Source organism: Hyperolius riggenbachi, chromosome 1, assembly GCF_040937935.1.
Source record: "Hyperolius riggenbachi isolate aHypRig1 chromosome 1, aHypRig1.pri, whole genome shotgun sequence".
NCBI lineage: Eukaryota > Metazoa > Chordata > Amphibia > Anura > Hyperoliidae > Hyperolius > Hyperolius riggenbachi.
This window is the reverse complement of record NC_090646.1, coordinates 621,905,696-621,922,429: the sequence shown is the minus strand read 5'-3', so window position 1 is coordinate 621,922,429 and position 16,734 is coordinate 621,905,696. Positions and strand designations below refer to the sequence as shown.

General features: G+C 45.5%; 1 protein-coding gene across 1 annotated transcript in view; it reads left to right on the top strand.

Moving 5' to 3' along the window:
* The window catches only part of C6 (complement C6), a 141,121-nt gene extending 125,369 nt beyond the window's left edge, over window positions 1-15,752 (top strand). Inside the window, exons 17-18 of the mRNA XM_068250916.1 lie at window positions 10,875-11,113; window positions 15,316-15,752. Of these exons, the coding sequence (XP_068107017.1) occupies window positions 10,875-11,113; window positions 15,316-15,491 (415 nt within the window). The 3' untranslated portion in view covers window positions 15,492-15,752. The remainder of the gene's footprint in view (window positions 1-10,874; window positions 11,114-15,315) is intronic.
* The last annotated feature ends 982 nt before the right edge of the window (window positions 15,753-16,734 follow it).

Genomic DNA, 16,734 nt, shown 5'->3' with positions numbered 1-16,734 from the left:
GCTTACAATCTAAAGGGAGGGGTGGAAACACTAGGGGGGGAATCTAAAGGGAGGGGTGGAATCTAAACCTAAGAACCTAAGCATGTTCTGAGCCAGAAACTGACACTACTTTAGGCCTTGTTCACATTATAAATCGCCAGCGCTATCGCAAGCACTGAGCGATTTATGGAGCAATTTTGAAAGCAATATTCTAATCGCTTTCAGAGCGATTTGTGCTTAGAAATGTGCTTTTCTATGCGCTTTTGTGTAGCGATGTCTTTTTCACTTCCTGACGTCAGTCAGGAAATGAACTCTTTGCCCCGGAAATTAATAAATACAATGTATTTATTCATTGAAAGCGCTCCAGAAATCGCTATTCAAATCGCTTTTTCAAGCGCTTTGTGATTACCCTATCCTTTCTATTGAATCGCAAACATTAAGAATATGGTGTAGGAGCCACGTTTGCGATTGGATAGAAAGCTCATCGCTCATGTGACAACACTCACATAGAGCAACATTGTCCTAGCGCTTTAAAGGTGATTTTAAAAATTGCCAGTGCTTAAAAAAAAAAGCAAAATCGCTCCAAGTGTGAATAAGTCCTTACTTCAGTTTTATTCAGTTAAAGTGGATCCGAGATAAACTTTTAGTCATTGCAATAATTGTGTTCCTTTCATATAGTTTATATGGCATTCCTCAAGCCAAACACTTTTTTTGTTTTGTTTTAATTCTCTAATTCACTATAAACTAAACAAGCCTCGCCCACAGCATTGTAGCAAAAAAGAAAAGAGAGGGAGCGCTCTGAGATTTCCGGTATTAAGAAGGAAGATTGCAATAGGACAGGTCTCACCTGGTATTTGTATGGCTGGCACAGCATACTAAGCCACGGTGAGCTTGTGTCCCACTTTTGCCTAGCCGGGGACCGGGCTTCCTGTCTCGGCAAGGCGGATGTGACGTCACTTTGTCCCAGAGCTCCTCGCAGCTGTTACTACGGAGATCAGGACGCTGGCTCTAACACACGCTAGATGGCGTGGTGAGCGGCGTCAGATTCTCCGCACAGAGGTAGATAGTATGCGGAAATAATAATAAAAAATAATAAAAAGGTGCAATAGCTCAAACGAATGGAATTTTTAATAAGGGGCATAAAAGACAACGCGTTTCGCGGAGGGGCACCCTCCGCTTTTTCAAGTCATATGTTCACATTTAAAACAACAACTTCTTATATAGCATACATCATCATCTATCATTTGAATATGGCCAATCACCATGTTCCAGAGGAGGGCTCAGGTGGATCGTAGTGATCCTAATAGAGATAAAATTACCTTATCACCCTTAGTAGAGGGGAAATAGAGCTTCCAAAGATCACACAGTTATCAGAATTCTGAAAAATAGGGATCACACACCCAGTGAACAAGGAAAAGATCCGAAATACAGAAACACCATTGTGTATCTAGTCATAGCACCAAGGGTTCCCTACATATTGCACATCTCCAAAGGGCCATTTGTATTTAAAAAGATACAATAAAATTACAAGGCCCCCAAATTGCCCCCCACACTTACAAATTCATTAGTTCATCAATTATGCAAGAAATTTTTTACATACACATACACACGTATACATGCGCATATACATACACATATCGCAGTAGTCACGCATAAATTTAAGGCATCCATGTGCACACATCTGCACCCACCAACACCCGGGTGCACGCAGCAGCACACGCCCACATGCTGCAACATCACTCAGCGTGGGTGCAAATGTATGCACATACCCCAAAGGCCACCAAGGGAGAAGAAGGGGGGGAAGGGGGAAAACAAGGAGGGGTTTGGGGTTGAGGAAGGGGGTGGGGGGTGGGGGAAGAAGGGTGGGGGGGAAGGAAGGAGGGGGAGGAGTTTGGGAGAGGGAGGGAGGTTGATAATGAGCTGCACATCATTATTACTGCAGGGTGGGCTGTAAGTGGCTCATCTCCTCCAAACACTTATTCAAGCCCCCCGGTTCTAGTGTCCCCAATTTTAGAATCCAAAAGGATTCTCGTCTGCAAAGGACTCAATATTTCTCATACCTATTGGGGTGGTGCACCTGTTCTATAATAGTGGCCTTCAGAACATCAAAATTCCTATTGTGTACCAAGTTACAGTGGTTGGACACCCCATGTTTTGGCTCCCCCTTAGTGACGTTGGATCTATGTTTATTTAGTCTAGTTTGGAATTTTTGGGTGGTGCGGCCCACATAAGCCAAGTTACACGGGCAGACCAGCAAGTAAATCACGTAAGTACTTTGGCAGTTCACGTGGCTTTTTATAGGATATTGTATAGAATTATTAATTTGAAAATTGACAGCACCATTATTAATAGTTCTGCAACACAAGCAGCGTTTAGACCCACATGCATAGCACCCCAATTTGGCCCGATTCCCACTCAAGGTTATGGCTTTGCTTGGTGGATTCACGGAGGGCAGCCTACTCGGTGCTACATAGCCTCTGATAGTCTTGCCTCTCCGAAAAACCACCTGAGGTTTCGGGGGGAGAGTTTGTTTAAGTACTGGATCACTCAATAGGACCGGCCAGTACTTATCAAAAATATGTCTGCATTCACCAGCCTGTCCTGAAAAATCGACAATAATAGGCAACCGATTGGTAATTGAGTTGGCCGCTTCTAAATTCTTAATCTTTTTAGACTCCTTGTGCAGTAAACAGTCTTGCTGTGAGAGGGCAGAAGCCCTCCCACAAGCAGACTCCACTAAGGGGATAGGGTAATGTTTTTCTAGGAATCTCGTTTTCAATACTGTCGATTGGCAATCAAAGTCTTCTTTATTAGTGCAATTTCGGCGTAATCGTTTAAATTGGCCGAAAGGCACATTCTTTAACCAAGGTTTGTAGTGGGCACTACGGTAATCTAGGTACCCATTCCTGTCAGTGGGTTTAAAATAATTCACAGTGCTGATATTAGCACTGTGGGGATCAACTCTGATCTCCAAATCCAAAAAGTGTATTCTTTGGGGGTTCGTCTCTATAGTAAACGATAAACCTAATTGGTTGTTATTTAAGTACTCCACATAGCCAGTCAGTTTCTCCTCTGTACCCTCCCACACACATAATATGTCATCTATAAAACGACGATGTAGGACGAGGTTCGCCCGGAACGGGTTGTCAGTGGACCACACAAGTTGGTCCTCCAACCAACCCATATAGAGATTAGCGAAAGCCGGAGCGAACCTCGTCCCCATTGCCGTTCCCCGCAGCTGTAAGTAAAAGCAATCAAAATGGGTAAAGTAGTTGGTCTTCAGTATAAACTCGATGGAATACAATATAAATTGCTTCTGGACATCTGGCATAAGTGGGTCACCCTCCAGATAATAACTAATGGCCCTCAGACCCAGATCATGTGGTATATTGGTATATAGTGCACAGACGTCAAGAGTTACCCATCTGTGCAAGGGAATAGACCATTGCAATTCCTTTATTACTTGTATAGTGTGGGTCGTATCTTTCAAGTATGTGGGTAATTTACAGACAAACTTTTGAAGATGAAGGTCAATATAATGGGATAAGCCGCTTGTAATAGAATCTATCCCCGCAATAATTGGCCTGCCAGGGGGATTGTTGGTGCACTTGTGCACCTTTGGAAGGTGATAGAAAAAAGGGATTTTTCATTACTCGTTAATCTTTTTTCTTCTTACCTGGTGGGCTGGGCTTGTACTGTTTTCTTCCTAGGCCAATGTCAGATGCTGCTTGTTTGTATGTGTATTTGGTCAAAACAACCTTCCCCATCCCATCATCACCCACATGATGTAATAAGGGAGCTCGATGTGAGTGATCATAATGTCAAACAGCAAGTAGTAAGACTAAGGGAATGATTCCAAAAGGGCGACCATGTTTTTCTTCACAGCTCCACCCAGTTCTACTGCAATGTTAGACATAGGCATAAGACCTAATAGACTCCTATACCTAAGCATGTTCTGAGCCAGAAACTGACACTACTTTAGGCCTTGTTCACATTATAAATCGCCAGCGCTATCGCAAGCACTGAGCGATTTATGGAGCGATTTTGAAAGCAATATTCTAATCGCTTTCAGAGCGATTTGTGCTTAGAAATGTGCTTTTCTATGCACTTTGACGTCAGTCAGGAAATGAACTCTTTGCCCCGGAAATTAATAAATACAATGTATTTATTCATTGAAAGCGCTCCAGAAATCGCTATTCAAATCGCTTTTTCAAGCGCTTTGTGATTACCCTATCCTTTATATTGAATCGCAAACATTAAGAATATGGTGTAGGAGCCACGTTTGCGATTGGATAGAAAGCTCATCGCTCATGTGACAACACTCACATAGAGCAATATTGTCCTAGCGCTTTAAAGGGACTCCGAGCAGTGCAGAAACTATGCAAAGATGCACATCATTTTAAAGCTCTCTTTCTCCTCTTTCCAATGATATATAAACCGCCACCATACGCCTTTTAGTTTTTGCTATTTTCGCGATTGAAATTGCTGCGGCCACGATTTCGATCGCGAAAATAGAGAAAACTAAAAGGCGTAGGGCAATGATTTAGGTGTCGTCAGAAAGAGGAGAAAGAGAGCTTTAAAATGATATCCATCAAGCCATAGTTATATTGTATTACACAGGGCGACTTTTTGTCAAAGTCAGCAGCTGCATTCAGCAGAATGGAGCTGCTGACACTGGGGAAAGTGTCGTCCTGTGTAATACAATATAACTATGGCTTGATGGATATCATTTTAAAGCTCTCTTTCTCCTCTTTCTGACGACACCTAAATCGTTGCCCTACACCTTTTAGTTTTCTCTATTTTCGCGATCGAAATCATGGCCGCGGCAATTTCAATCGTGAAAATAGCGAAAACTAAAATACGTAGGGTGGTGGTTTATATATCATTGGAAAGAGGAGAAAGAGAGCTTTAAAATGATATGCATCTTTCCATAGTTTCTGCACTGCTCGGAGTCCCTTTAAAGGTGATTTTAAAAATTGCCAGTGCTTAAAAAAAAAAGCAAAATCGCTCCAAGTGTGAATAAGTCCCTACTTCAGTTTTATTCAGTTAAAGTGGATCCGAGATAAACTTTTAGTCATTGCAATAATTGTGTTCCTTTCATATAGTTTATATGGCATTCCTCAAGCCAAACACTTTTTTTGTTTTGTTTTAATTCTCTAATTCACTATAAACTAAACAAGCCTCGCCCACAGCTCCTTCTGTGCCTTGGCATTGTAGCAAGGGCTTATGGGAGCTCAGTCTGGGCAGGAGAAGGAGGAGGTTACTAGCCATTGATTTCAGAGGCAGAGGGGAGGAGGGAGGCGGAGCGATTATTGCCGAGATTTTGCTATGCAGTGCATAGCATTGCAAAATCGCGATTGCAAACGTCGGAAAATCGACGCGAAATTTTGTGCATTTGCTGAATCGCAATCACTAGCGTTCAGCGCGAACGCTAGTGATTGCTAGTGGAAAAGGGCCCTAAAAAATATATTGCAATTTTCGTTACGTACTGATTGCTTTATTTTGTGAATAATAATGTTTTACAAACAGTAAGGGATAAAATGTTAAATAATGTTTTAGTTATAAATAGGATAAATATCTTTAGTATATTTATAAACGTTATTTGTCACGGGTAAACGTAAATCATCACAAGCAAAGTTATAAAACATTAAAATGCTCCGGGCGCCGTTTATAAAACGTTATTTATCCCCGGCGCCCTTTTTTCCTGCTCGGCGCCCATTAAACGTTATTTACTATGGGAGTGAATGACTGCGCCCTTTTTGTCCACTAGCTGCCTGCGCCCTTTTTTCCCGTTCCCAAGGCCACCTCTGTGTGAGGGTCGCCAGGGGTTGGCAAGGGAAAGGGTGGGAACATTGGGGGTCCATATACATTTTGCTGGCGGGGCTTCATGATTTAAAGTTACACCCCTATGCAAAGGTGTTGTGGAATTGCATTGCGTTCCTCCACACAGTTGTTATGCATTTGCGCTTTTCCAAATACAGCAAAGCATGGCATGCTTCATTCAGAAATCCTCAACACAAGGGGCTTGATTCACAAAGCGGTGCTAACAGTTAGCACGCTGGTGAAAAGCCCTAAACTGAGTTTAGGCATGATAAATTTAGGTGTGATAAGTTTAGGTGTGATAAGTTTAGGCATGATAAGTTTAGGTGTGATAAGTTTAGGCGTGATAAGTTAAAGCACCAACTGGGTTAGCACCGCAGTGCACAGCTGATCAAAAGTTTTGCGCTAGCAAAGTATGCGCTAGCAAATGTTGCTGCTTTGTGTGCGGGACTTGGCGCGCAATCAAAACTTATTTAAACTTATCATGCCTAAACTTATCATGCCTAAATTTATCACGCCTAAACTTATCACGCCTAAACTGGCTTTTCACCAGCGTGGTGCAATGGTTATCACTCCTAAAGTCTCGAACTGGGTTAGCACCGCTTTGTGAATCGAGCCCAATGTATGCAACCAACCGCATCTGAACATGGCTGAATGTCATTGTGCACAGGCCCTAAGACAGCATTGTTGCTACAGTGATTTTTCTATATGCTGGTTGCTTTATTTCATCCTGCTTCAGTCGGTACGTGTGAAAATAAATAGCCGCTGTACTGTGAATGAAAAGCAAATATTAGAAATTCTAATACAGTGACCTCTTAGTATATTAAAATATAATAAATATAATAACAGTGACCTTTCGCCACAAAGTACATTTCCACAATGCTGGGCAAATAATTTATTGATTATGTGAGGGCCAATTTTTTATGAGATTGTTGTAATTCTCAAGCTGGAAAACACAGAGAGGGGTTGCAAGGAATGTGTGTAACAAGTCTAACTACGGCCAGCTTAGGGGCAGTTTCACACCGTGCCTGACAGATGCGTGATATATTATTAAAGGGAACCTGAAGTGGGGAATATGACGCTACATACTTACCTTAGAGTTGAGACGCCTCTAAATGGTCCAGAGGCCTCCCAGATCCTACAGCCCACCGATCCGGTGCTGGATCATTCTTTCTGAAGCTTGTGGATGCACTCCCAGCAGTGGATTATGTATTTATTGACTGATTTATAAAGCGCCAACATATTACGCAGCTCTGGACATTATTTAAGGTTACAGACAATATTTAGGGGTGACATACAGCAATAAGACAATACAGGAATACAAGAAAGACCAGATCATGCAACACAGTGTGAGTACAAGGTAATGCTTAGCCAGTCACTGGATGGGAGCATGGAGATTAGGCAAGTTAGGTTCACTCAGATCCATAGGATGGGTGTACAGTAATGGAGGTGCATGATCAGGTAGGAGACACATAAGGAGGAGGACCCTGCCTAAGGCTTACAATCTAGAGGGCGAGGTAGGGACACGAAAGGTAGGGGACCAAAGGTTAGCTGCGGGTTTAGAGCACTAATGAGGGTAGGTAGGCCAGGGTGAAAAGGTGAGGTTTGAGGGCCTTCTTGAAGATGTTGAAGGAGGGGTAAACCCTAATGGGGGGAGTTAGGAAGCTCCATAGTGTTGGAGCAGCTCTTGAGAAGTCCTGTAGGCGTGCATGGGATTGGGTGAGCACATATGGACTGGGCATGCAAGAATAAGGTCCGCATATGCTCAGTAGTGTCACAAGGCCCCTAGTGGCCGGACTGCATAATGCCTCCAAATTTGATTTTAGCCCACAGATCATCCAATTTCGTGGATGGAATCGATGCGCTGAAACGCTGGAATTGCGCAAACAGACAGGCCAGGAGGAAACGTGCAAGGAACACAAACACTTTAGTACACAATATTTCAGGTATCTGCCACCACCTTTGTATAAGGACAGAGGAACCTGCTCTGACTTTTCTAAACCTGCAAATAAAATTGTTAACACACCTTAGTCTGAAACAATACAATACTTCAGGTAGCAAATTTTCCCAAAGGCTAGGATTCCTTCTCAAATCAGGTATGTAGCCATAAAAATGACCTCAGGTCATTTTATTGTAAATGGAATAATATGTACAGAATTATTATAAGTAACAATTATGGAGACAGTAACCACAGTGTAAAATAAAAGGGGAAAACCAAAGAAAAGAATACTGAAGGATTTGGAAGAAAGATGTCCTTTGTGGATGTCCAGGAAAGTTACTTTTTTCAGAATTCAGGGAAGCTAGCTTTGGGTTCTCTCGCTAGCTTCAATCCATAGGTGTTGTTTAACTACTTAACAATCGCACCACGTTAACTGGCGTGGACGCGGCGGCACCCCCACTCAACGCCAATTCGTGAAGTCCTGGGGGCGGAAATTGCAGGGGATCGCGCGCGCATCCCTGCTTGAACGACAGAGCTTCGCTCCGTCATCAGTCTCCCATCGGCGATCGCTGCTAGGAGACTGTTAGCCGGCGAAACCGCCATCTATTTACATTGTACCACACACGGCTGTCCCCAGTGCAGTACAGAAAGCTCTATTGGTGGGCAGAAAAGTGGGGGGCATCACTTGTGTGCTAGGTTGTACGGCCCTGCAGTGGGGCCTTAAAGCTGCAGTGGCCTAAATTGTGAAAAATACTTTTGGTCACTAGGGGGTGTAAGCCCACGGTCTTTGAAGGAATACTATCGATTCACATATTTTCTTCAATTGACACAGGAATTGTTTGGGAAGTGCTGCTAAGTACTGGTGTATACATTTTAGTAGCAACTTCTTTGTTTACTGTTAGCAAAATACATTCAAACTTTACTGACGCCAAAACTGACGGCTGACTGAGCCATGAAGAGAGGGGAAATTCCCCTCACACTTGATCAGTTAACTCTATGTGTAGCTCTGTGTGTGACAGAGAAGATAGCTCCCAACAGCTGCAGCTCCTGTGTCCTGTGCTTCTGACTGACCTGTCTGAAGAGAGCAGAGGAAATGTAACTTATTGTCACAGCTTTTCATACTGTTTTTGCTTTCAGTTTGATATGTTTGATATTTGCTTTGTGTAGTCTGATATGCAACTCTCGCTGTGCATTGAAGCAGACACCCCTTCTGCAATTGATTTGTCCCAATATAAATAATAATCCTACCCTCAATAAATTACAGCTTTTGTCTCTGATATTTAACATGAAAAGTAGGAAAATGTTGACACAGCTACTTAGACATCAGTAGCGTTCCTACAATAGGGCGCAGGGGGGCGTGGCGCACCGGGTGACAGCCAGCCAGGGGGGTGTCGCCACGACCCCCCATGCAGCCACAGCAGGGGAAGAGCAGCGCTAGAAGGAGGGGTGACAGGGATAGCGGCGGGGAGGGGGGAAAGATCCCCCCACCTCCCTCACCTGGGTCCCCTCCTTCCGCCTCTCTTCCCCTCCAAATGACAGCGGGGGCAGCGGGCAACTTAGAGTAAGGGCGGGCGGGCAGAGACGACTACTCACTTTACGTCTGGCTGCGTTCCAGCAGCTGGAACGCTGGGTCGCCGTCACATGCCTCTTCTCTGCCTCCAATGCTGTGACACGCATTGGAGGCGGAGAAGAGGCACGTGACGGCGACGGAGCGCTCCAGCTGCTGGAACGCAGCCAGACGTAAAGTGAGTAGTCTCTGCACGCCCGCCCGCCCTTACTCTAAGTTGCCCGCTGCCCCCGCTGTCATTTGGAGGGGAAGAGAGGCGGAAGGAGGGGACCCAGGTGAGGGAGGGGGGGGATCTTTCCCCCCTCCATGCCGCTATCCCTGTCACCCCTCCTTCCAGCGCTGCTCTTCCCCTGCTGGAGCAGCTATACTGGGGGCAACTAAACTAGCTATACTGGGGGCAACTAAACTAGCTATACTGGGGGCATCTATACTAGCTATACTGGGGGCAACTAAACTAGCTATTTTGGGGGCAGCTATACTGGGGCAACTATACTGGGGGCATCTATACTAGCTATACTGGGAGCAACTAAACTAGATATACTGGGAACATCTATACTGGGGGCATCTATACTAGCTATACTGGGGGCAACTAAACTAGCTATACTGGGAGCATCTATACTAGCTATACTGGGGGCAGCTATACTAGCTATACTGGGGGCAGCTATACTAGCTATACTGGGGGCAGCTATACTAGCTATACTGGGGGCAGCTATACTAGCTATACTGGGGGCAGCTATACTAGCTATACTGGGGGCATCTATACTAGCTATACTGGGGGCAACTATACTAGCTATACTGGGGGCAACTATACCAGCTATACTGGGGGCAACTATACTAGCTATACTGGGGGCAGCTATACTGAGGGCAACTATACTGGGGGCAACTATACTAGCTATACTGGGGACAACTAAACTAGCTATACTGGGGACAACTAAACTAGCTATGCTGGGGGCAACTATACTATCTATACTGGGGGCAACTATACTAGCTTCACTGGGGCAGCTATACTGGGGGCAACTGTACTATCTATACTGGGGGCAACTATACTAGCTATACTGGGGGCAACTATACTAGCTTCACTGGGGCAGCTATACTGGGGGCAACTATACTAGCTAATACTTTAAATTACAGTTAGCTCCGCCCTCATGCGGTCATGACCATGCCCAATTTTTTGCCGGTTGTGGCCACGCCCATTTTTTTAAGGGGGGGGTCTTTTAATACCCAGCACCGGGTACCAAATGCCCTAGGTACACCACTGTTAGACATTATTTGCACACTGTCATTTTAGAACACTTGGGTATCGATAATATTCCTTTAAGTAGTTAAAATGGAGAACTTTTTGCTTAAAATGCTGTTTTCCTTTTATACAGATCTGCTCTGAGGGACAGACTCAGGCTCTGTGTTGTCGGTCACGACATGGGGAAGGCCAGGGATAACCACGGGGTTCCCTTATGTCCATTGCCACTCAGCAAGAAGCCCTTGCGTGGGATGGCTGTGGACATACCTGATCCACTGCCCATGTGTGTGTGTATATTTATATACTCTTGTAACATTACTGTGTTTCCATAGGCACTACACAGAAGACATGTGCATTTACGATCCCCATGAGGATAGCGCAGTCACAATGCCGCGGTGCCAATTCCTGGCAGAACAATGCCTGGGGACAAAGGAGCTGCATTTCCTGGATAATGGACCATGCCGAGGGGAAGACCTGAACTGGCCGCGGGAAAGGATACCGCTATCTAAGCGCAGCACGAAGCGTGAGCCTTGTGGGTACGACTTCTGTTACGACTGGGAGAGATGTTCAGGTACAGTACTCAGCTACACTTCATATTATGCTATATTACACCATGTATGCCAATCCCACAGCTCATTAAGCTAAGTTCACAGTGGGAGTTGCGTTCCCTGTAAAAACAGAACCCAATGCAGTGGATAGGAAAGTCGCATTGCACGTTATCTAAGCATTGTGTCACATACACTCAATGAAATGTATGCTTCACTGCCACTGTTAATGCCAGAGGAGGATTACCCTCCTTGGCGGTAGCCCCAAGCTATGCTCGGGCTAGCCGCCAGGAGCTCACTGCAGAGCAATGGAACGCAGCAAGCGTTTTTACTCACCTCCCAGGGGATCCAGACACAGGCAGCCATTCTTCTTCCTCTCCACGGAGACTCTGAATCACTCTGGTGAGATCGCCATAAGTGATCTCACTACAGGGTTACAGCACCACCCACAGGACGGAGGGAGAATTTCAGCGCTGGATTCCAGGGAGGGGGCATGATTTTTTCTTGGTATCAGGGTCTGAAATGTACGGAAAAGACCCTAAAATCAGTGGTGGGCCTCGAAAATCGCATCGTAATGTGAAATTTCAGGAAAAATCGTAATTAATTTCGTATGTAATAGGAATATATCATAGTTTTGTGCATTTTTTTGAATAATTTTCACGTAATTACGAGAAACTTTGTGCCGACTTTAGCGGTCAATACCAAAATTGCTACATATGTTAAAGCGGAATATAACCCTGCATTTCAACTTTGCTCTAAAACATTATTTACAGTATATTATATGCAACCAGCATTTTTTTTTTACTAGACCAGCATTGGAAGGGTTACACAGAGCTTTAAAGTTCCTGGAGAGAACTGCAGACGCATCTGAAGCTTACATAGATACATTTTGTTTACATAAATGTATCTAAGTGTGGAATGTGACTCACTCTCTCTGACTGAGAAGGAGCTGGAGGACAGCCAAAGAGTGTGTAACATTTATCACTTGTTACATTCTATTTAGTTAAACGTATCTATCTGAACTTTTGCATATCTCTCCACGGAACTTTAAACCTCTGTGTTTAACCCTTCCAATGCTTGTCTAGTAAAAAAAAAAATGCTGGTTGCATATAATATGCTGTAAATAATGTTTTAGAGCAAAGTTGAAATGCAGGGTTATTTTCCGCTTTAAGAAGAATATTGGGTACAAGTCAAAAAAAAATTTCAAAATGACGTCGTTTTTGAGAAAATTGATTTTAAATATGCAAAGAAAAATGGTTTTTAAACTTATTTTGGTTCTTTTCCGTTAGCCGGGCCCATCCACTAGGTGGCGATAAAACTCCACCAGAGTCCCTACTATCCATGGCGGCCTGGAGGGGGAGTAGTAATTAACACCACCCGGTGGTTGCGCCCGGCTAACGGAATTGTACCCTTATTTTTTTAGTTTGAAAAACACTTTTTCTTTGCATTTTTTCATCTTTTTTTCCCCCCCGGTAACCACTATTCTCCATCACATATGCAGCAATTTTGATGTCACTACCATGTATGGAGGCTTTGCTATTTACTGCCAAAGTTGGCACGAAATTACGCAAAAAATAAGCAAAATTTTAGGCAAAATTACGAATCACTATAGGAAATCAATTGAATTTACAAACAGTAATTACCTATAAGCATAAATGCAAAATGTTGCGTAATCGTAATTAGCTGATTATAATCATCACTGCCTAAAATCCAGAAATATTCCTACCGCCAGGGAAGCTAAGATGTAATGGGCTCCTAGGCCAAGTAGTAGATTTAGCACTCCCTTGTGGTCCTTTTGGTAAACTGAATTGGAGAAAGCGAGGAGAGGGCCAGCGCATACCACAACAGGCTGCATCTGAAATGACCAACAGCTCACATGTGCAGCACCTCTAATAAGCTATCTGCACAATTCACATTCAATTCAGATGCAAAACATATGCATAACTACTATTACTTTCCATGCAAACAGGAAACTCAGGAGTATGGGCTGGTATTAGCTAACCTGGTAGTTACATACTAGCAAAATAAGGAAAAGGGGGGTTACGCATCCCTAAAAACATGCTGCAATTGACTGGTTAATTGCTCAGGCATGCACCACCTCTATTAGGCTGAAAATACATGCCCTGCGTCCAAAACAGTAATAAATAAACAATAAATGTAGCATTTGTTTTGGACGCATAGCATGCATTTTCAGCCTAATAGAGGTGGTGCATGCCTGGGCGATTAACCAGTCAATTGCAGCAAGCTGGCAGGTGGGCCCTTTGCCACCATCGAGGCCCCAGGCCTCTGCCTAGGTTGCCTGGTGGGTGATTCTGCTCTGCTTAAAGAGCTTGTTATGCGGTAACGCACTATATTAGGATACCGGAGTCCATTGTATCGTATCACATCCGAGGCCAATTTCACTGGATTAGCTGCATGCTTGCTTCAGGTGTGTGTTTCAGACACTTCTGCAGCCACTGAGATCAGCAGGACAGCCAGGCAACTGGTATTGTTTAAAAGGAAATAAATATGGCAGCCACCATATCCGTCTCACTTCAGGTGTCCTTTAAGGCTGCTTTCACAGTAAGCCGTTACAGGCGCAACGTTAGTGCAGCCTGTAACGCACCCCACTGCACAGCAATGAAAAATCAATGGGCTTTTCACAGTGCCCACGTTGCGTTACACAGTAACGCTGCACGTTCGTTTGAAGTGCGGCATACTGTGCATGTTAGACTGTTTGCACATGCTCAGTATGTTTTTTTTTTAATTTCAGGGGCGGAGAGGAGGCGGGGAGAGGCCGTTACGTAGCCAGGCACATGGCTACTTGACATTCACTGCACTTGCAGTGTTTACTTCTTGGAGTGGCCGCTGATTGGCTGGCGGGACCACGTGATGCGGAGAGCTCCGCCCACATGGTCTCTGCAGCGCCTCCGACAGAGCAGGTGCACTAAGAGCTGCTTGTAACGCGGCTCTTGGTAGCGTCCTGCTCCAACATCACCAGGCGTTGCGTTAGGGGCACGTTATGTGCCCTATAACGTCCCCTAAATGCAACATCCTGGTGAGAAAGCAGCCTTAAAGTATTGGAATCAGCAGGACAACCAGGGGTTGATTGTTTAAAAATAAGCAGGGCCAGATTTACCCTTAAGGCATGATAGGTTGACGGCATGGAGGCAGTGGCGTACCTAAAGTATTTGACGCCCGGTGCTGATTTGTTACAGACAACTCCCCCCCCCCCCCAGCATCCCCCATATGCAGAGCTGTAGGCACGGACAGAAGCGAGCTGGTATAGTTACCTGTCTTGCCGTTGCGAGGATACGTCTTCTTCACTTTGGCCCACAGTCTCTCAATCTCCTCTCTTACTTCTCCAGTGGCGCAATAATGAGAGGCGCCACTAGAGGGCGCAATAGAGAGGAGTTTGAGGGACGGTGGGACAGGGTGAGGAAGGTGGATTCTAGCAGTGGCAAGACAGGTATCTATACCAGCTCACTTCCATCCGCATGCACAGCTCTGCATATAGCGAGGGGAGGCACAGGTGAGATTCTGCCTCGGCGACACCCTCCTCGTACCTGACACCCAGGGGCAAATCGCAACTAGCCCCTCAAGACGCCACTGCATGGAGGGTGAGATCTAGGGTGCCAGGACATCTGTGCCTATAGGCTCCTGTGCTGTAGATCCGGGTCTGAAAATAAGTTTATGTGACAGCCTCCATATCTCTGTCACTTTGGGTTCATTTTAACTATAACTGAGAGACACCAGTGGTTGACATATTTGTTTAGGGCCTCTGAATCATGGAATGCTATTATATTACAATATATTATTCTTTAATGTGCGTAAGCCAATCGGATGTCTCCTGAGGCCAAAGTACAGCTTGTGGAATCCTCCCGGCTTGTTAAGACTGATATAAGAACATAGGGTTGATTCACAAAAGAGTGTTAACTGATAGCACGACCGTGCTATGCAGTTAACACTCGAAGTGCCTCGCGTGCAAAAGTGCACAAAGGCTTACGCTCGTGTGCTAACGTTTGCGCGCAATAACGCGTGCAAATGTCCGCGTTATCGTTCGCAAACGTTAGTTAGCACGCGGGCGTAGCCTTTGCGCGCACAAAGTTGCACGCGCGGCACTTCGCATGTTAACTGCATATCAGTTAACACTCTTTTGTAAATCCACCCCCATGTTTTGATTGCAGTGCTACATTGTTGGTTTGCTGCCGGCAGACAGAGCCTAATCAATCTTCCTTCTTCCTGGCAGACTCACAGTGCTTCTGCCTCCTCCCCTATCAGTGCCCTGAAAATACTGAACAGCAGTTGTGCGTGAAGGCCGGATCTTCCGGGAGACAGATTACCACCAACCTGTGCAAACTGGGGGCCATGAAATGCTCGAAGCTGAAGGCTGAGCTGGTGCATGAGGGTGCATGCAGCAAGTAACGTGTGATGGTGCATGAGGGCGCATGCAGCAAGTAATGTGTAAGTGTGCAAACCATGTATCCTCCGATCAGGAATACTACTGATGGGGAAGAGAACTGAGCTCTACATTCCAATCCTACATACAGCAATTCCCACATGTGGCTGTGTTGAAATTTTTAAAAATAAAGTTATCTTCATCTTCTGTTGTCCAAATGCACAAAATGTAATGTTAACGAAAGGAAAAACTTCTTACGGAAAAAATAAAAGTTGGTTGTTGTGGTATTTGAATGTCTCATACCTGCTTGACTTACTGTCTTGAATTTATCTGTTATCTGCTTGTATGGCTACAAAGGCCATGGTCTAGTACACCAGAAGAGCAAGGGGCGGGCTGTGGGTAGCAGTAGCAGGTAGTGTTGGGCGAACATCTGGATGTTCGGGTTCGGTGTGGTTCTGCCGAACATGCCCCTGATGTTCGGCATGTTCGAGCTGAACCCCGAACCCAACCCGAACATGTCCCTTTGGGGCCCCTATAGGGTCCCAGCATAAAGGGAGAGCATGCCCCGAGCGCGGGGGGGGTCGGAAATGCCCCCCACCCCTCCCCGCTAAGCTCTCCCTTCTGCCGGTACCCTATAATTAAATTTAAGTGCCCAAAAGTACCTGAGGAGGAGGAGGGCAGGAAAAGGGAAGCCGGAGTTCTTGGGCGCTAGCACCATCTGGTACTTCCGCCCTCTCTTGACGCACTTCCTGTTTACATTTGAAGTCGCGTCAAGAGGGCGCAGAAGTACCGCGATGACGCGAACGAGGGTACGCGTCATCTACATGATGACACGTACCCTCGTACGCGTCATCGCGGTACTTCTGCGCACTCTTGACGCGACTTCAAATGTAAACAGGAAGTGCGTCAAGAGAGGGCGGAAGTACCAGATGGTACTAGCGCCCAAGAACTCCGGCTTCCCTCTTCCTGCCCTCCTCCTCCTCAGGTACTTTTGGGCACTTAAATTTAATTATAGGGTAGCGGCAGAAGGGAGAGCTTAGCGGGGAGGAGGGGGGGCGATTACGACCCCCCCCCCCCCCCCCCCCCCCGCGCGCTCGGGGCATGCTCTCCCTTTATGCTGGGACCCTATAGGGGGCTATGTTCGGCAGACACGGCTGTGTTCGGCCGAACAAAGAAGGCCTGTTTGGGTTCGGGCAGCGTGGCCGAGCACCATCCCGAACACCATGAGGTGTTCGGGGGGTGCCGAACCGAACCCGAACAGGCCAAAAT